This window comes from Theobroma cacao, chromosome 3 (assembly GCF_000208745.1).
Source record: "Theobroma cacao cultivar B97-61/B2 chromosome 3, Criollo_cocoa_genome_V2, whole genome shotgun sequence".
NCBI lineage: Eukaryota > Viridiplantae > Streptophyta > Magnoliopsida > Malvales > Malvaceae > Theobroma > Theobroma cacao.
The window spans coordinates 23,499,884-23,508,151 of NC_030852.1; the positions used below are offsets into that span (position 1 = coordinate 23,499,884).

An 8,268-nucleotide genomic window follows, 5' to 3' on the forward strand; every position below is an offset into this window, starting at 1 on the left:
ATATTGTTGAAAAGTTTGTTAATCATAATAAGTTGGAATTAATAATATAGTTGAGTACCCATTTACTATTTTTTTATTTATATAAATTTTCAATGATGATAAAGTATTATTTCTCTTTCATTTTTATAGCATGACATCTGTGTGTCCCTAATTTCCCTCTAAACCCTGTCCAAAGTCCACTTTTTTTTGGAAAATATTACCTAATTCGTGGCCCCCCTTGCCTTTCTATTAGGTTACACTGCTCGCTTCTCTCTGTCGACTGTAAAATTTATAATAATTAATTTCATAAAAGGTCGACATATTTAAAAATAATTAAATTAGGAATATTATGATTTTGTATTAATATAAATTCGAGAGCATATTATTTAGATTCTTGTTTTAGTTTATGAAAATTGAATTTATATGTTGGTTCACAAATTAATACTACAGTCTTTATTCATTTTTTATTTAATCTAAATTTCATTTTTATAACTATAATTTAGTTTTTTTCTCACTTATCTTTCAACTAAATCTATTTACATCTCATTGTAATAAATATATATATATATATTTGCATAATGTAGTTGGTTGTCGGTTATTTTGTAAGTAGATTATACTTTGTTCTAAATAATTATTGATATTATATATATTTTAAATTAAAAAATAAATAAATTTTATTTTTTAAGTAAAAATATCATGCACTAACTCATGACCTAAATGCTTAATTGCGATAATATAATGTTTTTATTAAAAGACAATTTGAAATCAATAAGGTAAGGTACAACTCAACTTTCCACAACAAACTATTATAAAAACAAACGAATCAAATACATTTACTCATATTGCGTTTTAATAGTGATTTCTAGTACTTCCTATTTATTAAACAAGTGAAATCTCCAATAAAATAAATAAGTAATTAAGAAACAGAAGGCATCAAGTTATTATATGATGTAAAGCTAATTAATTTTACAATTGTTTTTATAATGTTAACAAATCAATTGTTAAATTTAACAATGTATACATATTTAATAGACACGTAAAATTTCAAATAAATTTGATATCTTTATTATATTAATCAATAACATTAAAATTTTTTTATTTTGTAACTAACGTTCAGAATTTTATTATTTAAAAGAATAATTAATTAATTTAAAGTTTAACATAAAATATTAAAATTAAATTAGTCAAAGTAAAAAGTTAAACACCCAGCGAAAGCAGATGTGACGTAAAATGTAAGTGGTTAGGAACGCTGCCGTCCCGATGATGGTCAAACGCGAGCCAATGTTAACAAAAGTTACAAAGAGTCAAGCCCACGACTTCAAACTCCCATTGCTCAACTCCTACAAAAATCAAAACAAAACAGAAAGGGTGTGATAAGGAAATTGAAAAGAGCAGCACAAAGGAAAAGAAAATCCTGTTCGCATATTTTCCCACGAAATTTACATGCGTTCCCTAGTCTCTTTCAAAACCCTTCCCCAACTTTTGCTTTTCTCTCTCTTTTTAGTTTTATTTTTATTTTTTTGCAAATTTGGTTATGCATCTACCACTTTTATTTACTTTGGTTTTGGGTTTTGTTGAGACAAAAATCTCCTTCCCATAACTTGTTGTTCTCTTTCTCTTTTGAGAATTGGATGTGTGGTTTGACTTTCTTTTTCTGGGTGTGATGCTCCCATTCGACGATATCAAGGAAATCAAATTTCAAGGTTCGGTGTTTTTTTTTTTTTTGAACTATTTTTTAGGTGAGATTCAATTTTTTATATATATGGGTTTTTGAAGGTTCTTTCAAGTTTGTGGAGAAGAAAATTTGCTTCCTTTGCCAATTTCTTAACATGGGTTCTTTAATTTAAAGTTCTGTTTTATGATTAAATGTTTATAAGATTAGTAAAAAGTTTGGAATTTTGGTTGATTTGATGATCAAATCCATTTTCACTTGATTGTTTTCTGCTATTTCAAGCTTCATCTTTTATTATGAGCTTTTCCATCTTTTTTATCCCTGGCATTGCTTAGGATAGTTTAGATGCGCAAGTTGGAAAAACAAAGCTTTCTTTTGTCCTTCCAGTTCCATCTTGTTCAACTTATGTGCTAAGAGGAGCATCTAACTCACTTTTGATTTAGCTGGGGTGGGGAGTTGTCAAGCTGTAACCTATTTGATTCATATCTTAAGTTCGAAAGCACTGAATTGTATAGATCTGCTCTTGATCCTATCTGGTGTTTATTGAACCCAAATCCTGGTCTTTCCATCTTGTGAAATTGTGTGTGGTTTTGGCAAGGAGATGGTTTAGGTTCTATGTATCACCTGAGTGGAAGCTTTGGCCTGAATTGATTGCCTGGGAAGTTAATTGGTATTCAGTCAAATAGTTGATTTGATCTTCTTCTGTTTGTTGTGTAATTTTCTTGTGATATGGACGAACATCAATCTGCTATCCCAACATATGAAGGAGATCTTCATGTTGTTGCTGCTGCTCACCATATTGTCAAGGCATTAGGAGCAACTAAGAATCTTAGTCATGATTTAAGGAAAATCCTTATCGATCTTGATACCCACTTGTCAATGATAACTTCAAATATAGACAGCAAAGGAGGAAGGGGATTTTTTGATGTTGAGGAGCGACTTAAACAAGCAGAGAGAAAGATTGTGAGTTGGGAATCAGATCCAGTGATGATATGGGATTCTGGACCTAGGAAAGCTTCTGAGTATCTAGAAGCTGTCGATGAAATTCAGACGCTGATTGATGGTTTACGAGGCTTGTCTGTGAATGAAAATAGGAAACAGAAGGAACTTCTTCACCATGCAGCGGGTGTTCTGCAGATGGCAATGTCAAGGCTTGAGGAAGAGCTTGTTCATATACTTGTTCAACATCGACAACAGTTTAAGCCCAAACAAATGTCTTCTCATTCTAATCGAAAGGATGTTGTTTATGACGAGTCATTTGTTTCAGTTGAGGATGAACCAGCTGAGGAAACATCCGGAAGAAACTGCAGTAGTGATGACAGCAGTGAGTATATTGTAGATTTGGTCCATGCAGATGCAATTCCTGATATCAAGTCCATTGCAAAAGTTATGTTTACTTCAGATTACGGTCAGGAATTTTGTGAAGCTTTCATTGGTGTGCAGAAAGAAGCATTGGAGCAGTATTTTGCCACTCTTGAAGTTGGAAAACTGACCATTGAGGATGTGCTCAAAATGGAGTGGACTAGCATGAGTAGTGAGATGAATAAATGGACCTGGTCCATGAAGATCATCTTTCGGGTCTATCTTGCTAGTGAAAAGTGGCTATGTGACCTGGTCTTAGGGGACTTTGGATCCGTTAATCCATTTTGCTTTCTTGAGATCTCAAAGTCAATAATTCTTTGCCTCTTGAACTTTGGTGAAGCCATAGCAATGGGGCCTCATCAACCTGAAAAGCTGCTTCGCTTGCTTGACATGTATGAGACTTTGGCAGATCTTCTTCTAGATATAGATACATTGTTCTCAGAAGAGGTTGGTTCTTTTGTGAGGATTGCATTCCATGAGCTTCTGGAGAGATTGGGTGATTCTGCTGCAGCAGCATTTAAGGCATTTGGAATTGCTATTTCTTCTAATAGATCCTTATACCCCTTACCTGGAGGTGGAGTTCATCCTCTCAATAAATATGTCATGAATTACATCAGGATGTTCCCGGAATATTGCGACACTCTTAATTTGCTTCTCAAGGACCAAGATGCAGGTGCTGCAAATCCAGTAACTGAGCCAGAGTATGGGCAGAATGTCTCTCTTTCCACGTCTTGTCCAATTGCTTGTCACCTTCGATCAATTACAAGTTCTTTGGAGTCCAATCTTCAGAAGAAATCAAAACTATACAAGAATGAGGCTTTACAGCATATTTTTTTGATGAACAACGTCCATTACGTGGTTCAAAAGGTTAAGGGCTCTGAACTCAGACTCTTCTTTGGAGATGAATGGATTCGTAAGCATAATGCAAAGTTTCAGCAGTATGCAACGAACTATGAGAGAGCCACTTGGAGTTCAGTCGTTTCTTTGCTCAAGGATGATAATCCAGGTTCAAGTTCCATGTCAAAATCGACTTTCAAAGAAAGGTGCAAGGGCTTTAGCGTTGCTTTTGAGGAGGTATACAAAAGTCAGACAAGTTGGTGTATCCCAGATCCTCAGCTTCGTGAAGATTTGAGAATTTCAACGTCACTTAAAGTTGTCCATGCATATCGAACTTTTCTTGGGAGAAACCCTGCTCATATTGACGACAAATGTGTTAAGCATACTGCAGAAGATGTGGAAAAATTGCTCTTGGACCTTTTTGAAGGGTCACCAAGGTCATTGCGCAGTTCGCGCAGATGGTGAAGACTTAAGGTCTTAAGTTTCAGGCTTTCAGCCATTCTTTTCTTCTCACTCCCTCCTTTTCCTGATAAAGTCATGATTGTCATAGATGTAAATGTGCTTGTAAGTAACATGTCTACTTCCCAAATTTCTGTTTCTCCTGTTGTAATATCCACAATTGGGTCTCTGATTGCATACGAGTGGCTGTGCCTGTGCTTCTCTTGGCTTTAAATAACATGCTAAGCTCTCATGCAACTGTTAAGCTATACTTTTATGGTGAACTCAATTCTAGGCGTATGATCCAGCTTATTCTCTAGGTTCACTGTTGTGTTAGAATTGTTTATTATTTTGAGGATTGGTAGTATTTTTCCGCTCAAGGATGTGAGCATACTTACTACAGAGTACATATATGTGTGCAGATTCCACTAAATTGTAATGATGAGGAAAGGAATAAGTCAACTTCCCATTTATCTCGGGGTTAGATTGACAAGAATCTGAACCTTTCATAACTACTTTAATTTTGGATGGGATGCATGGATGCCCCACTTAGTTGCATCAGGTTTTATGATGTTGATGAGCAGTTGAGAAAGAGGCATTGTAGCTCCCATCAATGAGAAAGGACAGTTGCATTGAAGGTATAACTGTGCATGTGCGCAATGTAAGTTATTGGTTGGGTGTTAGGTGCATTTTAATAGTGTTTCCTTCCAGCCATGGCTTCCAGTAGACGAGATCTCTTGTTAAATTGTAGTCATTATCAGGGTATTGCCGATGAATTCTTAAGAGACGATGCAGGCCTACTTGTGGAAAGCACTAAAATTTGCATAAGACTGGAAAGGGTAAAAGTTGCTTTTGCGTTTGAGATGTGTGTTCAAGTACCATTCACCGGAAATGGGCACACTGGTTAACACCAATGTCTAGCTTTCAGATTTTTCTAACATCCCAATTCTACAGCACAGAACCACAGTATATTGTTGTAAGTTGCATTCATCTCTGCCTCCTACATCCAAGTGATCGTGTTTGAGAGCATATGTGTCTCCTACAGCACAAGTCCATACCCCATTTTTGTGCTATTATCCACTGATCTGAGCGCTTCATGCATTAATCAAGATCTTTCACACAATGGAACAAGCCATGAACACACTCTCCTTCACCTACATAATCATAATCAACATATTTCGCAACCTTCTTTGGTGCTTACTAGAGTCCAAATTCTGATAATTCCCCTCAACCATCTCTGAGGACTCCTTAACAATCTCCATTCTACCCCATACTTAGATTTCAATGCAGGCCAATGAATAAAGACTACAGCCTAACACATTGGGACTTTACTGAAAGTTTAAGGTTCCTACTTCCTAATTTGCAGTATTGGTCAGAATAATTTCTGAACCACCCAAGCTATAGGAAAACTTGTGACATATAAACACTCAACTAGAATAATAAAATAAGAAAAACGAATCGGCAACTCTTCCAATCTGTTTTGCAACAGAAATAGCTTATATGCTAACAAGAACACAAGTTTTAAACTGCTTAGAACCTTTCACCCATCCAGGAGCACAAGCTTCTATATAGTCTGGAAGAAGAGGGAAGCTAAAGCATGGCAAATAAAACTACACACTTCCCTCATGGACAAATTAAGTTATGTCCTCCCCACCCTTGAAGAAGAACAGCGGGAAGAGGTCAACATTAGATGGGAAGCCTAAAAGCAGTAAGTGTTAACCATCTTCATATCTTTGTAAATTTCATTTGCAAAATGTAGCACTTTATTTTCAAAATATAGGTCAAAACAAACATGAGTAATAGCATGTAGCTTAAGCCAGCTATAGTTAAAAATTATTCACTTTCATGGGGAAAAAAGGTAAAATCACTTTTAATATGGAAGTGAGGCATCCAATTAGTAAGAACCAAAGTGCAAACAGCAGTTGAGAATGTGAAGCTTTGAAAGTAATGACGCCTATGGCAAAAGAAGAACCCATCAAGGTGCATAAACTTCATGAATCAAAACTCTCTTTTCCCTTCAAATCCAATTTTCTGCCAACTTTCAAATATGCTCCAAAGTAGCTTTTGAAATACCTCCTTAGATTGATTCAACTTCCCTTTCAAGTTTCAAGAGCACCAAGACTAATGATTACCGAGTTTTCTTCTCTACTTTTCTTCTTCTATGGCATTTTCCATTGGATGCCCTCAAATTGCTATCTAGCTCCCACCTTAATACTAATTTGGATTCTCTTTTTGGTAAACAGATAGCAATTCATCTTAATTTCCTTAAAAAATTTATTTAGATCACTTACTTTAGATTCCAACTTCAAACACAAAGCTTCAAAAGATAGATTAACAGTGTTGACATACAGCTTCTGCAAGACTTCAAAAAAGTCATTTTAACATCTTTCACCAACTTTAATATCAATAAATAAATCCTATAAGCAAGCACTAGAACTTGATGGAGAAATGATGGATCATAACAACTGATCATGAATTTAGTGAGCTGTCTTCTATGACTTAAGTGTTAAATAATTATGTTTTAAAACATCACAAGATTCAAAGAACATTGTACAATGAAAACTTCAAGCAGGAACCTAGTTAAGAAATAAAACAACACACCTAGTGCTATTGACACAGGAAGAGCAGGTAGAGCTTTCTGATAAAATGCCAATAGCATCAATGTTATGCCCAGACCAGCTACAATAGCGAGATAACATGCATACACTGCCATAAAATCATACATTGCAGCCCTACCAACTAACACGCTGTAGAAGATAAAGTCCCCCAATCCAAGCTTGATAGCACCAGATGAACCCAACCCCATGCCCTCTAGCACCAAGCTTTCAGCTGACATTCCATCTTGACTATTCATTCGATGATCAATTAATGGTGCAGAAAGCTCAGCATCCCTTTCTGAAACCTGCCCCTCTTCCACTCTAGCAATTCTTGTGTCATTATGGCTGCTCTGAACAGTACCAACACTGGTGTTTGCATCAGAAACGACATTGCCATTCAAATTCAAATTATCCACCAAATCCTGCCTAACATTTCCCCTTTCTCTCCAAACCCTCCTTTGAACCGTATTCTCCCCTGAACCTGAATCATGATGAGTAACAGGCCTTGCCTCATAAACCAAAGCTGGGATATCTTCATCCCTAGACATAGCAAGCTCTACAAGAAGCCTTAAGGGGCCAACAGGCAACAATACCGCTGCAAGATCATACAATGCCATAGCAACCAATAACACCCAAGTAGTCCATTCAGGCAAAAGAGTAAACCAATAGGCAACGAACATTCCAATCAAAACCAAGTACCCTTGTGTCACAAAAATTGCCATTTTGGACATAAACACAGCCAAAACACCAACAGCAGCAAAATTAAACAGAACCACCGAAAAGGTAATACAATCAATAGGAACACTAAATTTCTCAATAAAAATCAAGGCAATTTCACCACCCATAAATCCCAAAACAACAAAAGAAGAGAAACCCATATATATTTTCAAGAACTTAGTGCATCTAAGGTAAAAAAGGAGCACCAAAATGAAGGTGACAACAGTGACAACAGCTACAAAAGCTAATGAATTCAAAAGGGCACCTACGAATTTGTCCCAAGATGAATCTGAGCTGGTTTCTGCGTATGCTATGGTTGCAATCGATGTTACTGAAGTTGATGAATTTGAGTTAAGAGTTGAAACCAAGAGGACAACCAGGAACATGCAGATTGAAACAGGAGTTAGGATTCTGATGATTTCTTCTCCTAATGAATCAAGGAGGGTTTTGGGTCCCTGGTTTTGGGCCATCTCGGTGGCAAATTTGGGATCAAGTTGGAATCTCGGGGGGTTCAAGGTTATTTGACTAGGGATTTTGATATAAAAATGCTAAAGTTTGCAGGGTCCGTTTTATGTAGTTTTTACCAGGGTATGGCGGAAGAAAGGACCCATGAAACATTGACCATGACGATGACATTTTGGGTAGGATATATTAGTGGCTGAAAGT

At 36.1% G+C, this 8,268-nt stretch overlaps 2 protein-coding genes across 2 annotated transcripts; one reads left to right on the forward strand and one right to left on the reverse strand.

Moving 5' to 3' along the window:
• Positions 1,349-4,755, forward strand: LOC18604839 (exocyst complex component EXO70B1). Its single transcript, XM_007037513.2, has one exon. It carries the CDS (start codon positions 2,381-2,383, stop codon positions 4,313-4,315), a length of 1,935 nt encoding a protein of 644 aa, XP_007037575.1. The 5' UTR covers positions 1,349-2,380; the 3' UTR covers positions 4,316-4,755.
• Positions 6,641-8,268, reverse strand: LOC18604840 (presenilin-like protein At2g29900). Its single transcript, XM_018117955.1, has one exon. It carries the CDS (start codon positions 8,070-8,072, stop codon positions 6,810-6,812), a length of 1,263 nt encoding a protein of 420 aa, XP_017973444.1. The 5' UTR covers positions 8,073-8,268; the 3' UTR covers positions 6,641-6,809.

Bases quoted from the DNA above. Each gene is read 5' to 3' on its own strand.
- LOC18604839 (XM_007037513.2), top strand. From the start codon at position 2,381: ATGGACGAACATCAATCTGCTATCCCAACATATGAAGGAGATCTTCAT.
- LOC18604840 (XM_018117955.1), bottom strand. From the start codon at position 8,072: ATGGCCCAAAACCAGGGACCCAAAACCCTCCTTGATTCATTAGGAGAA.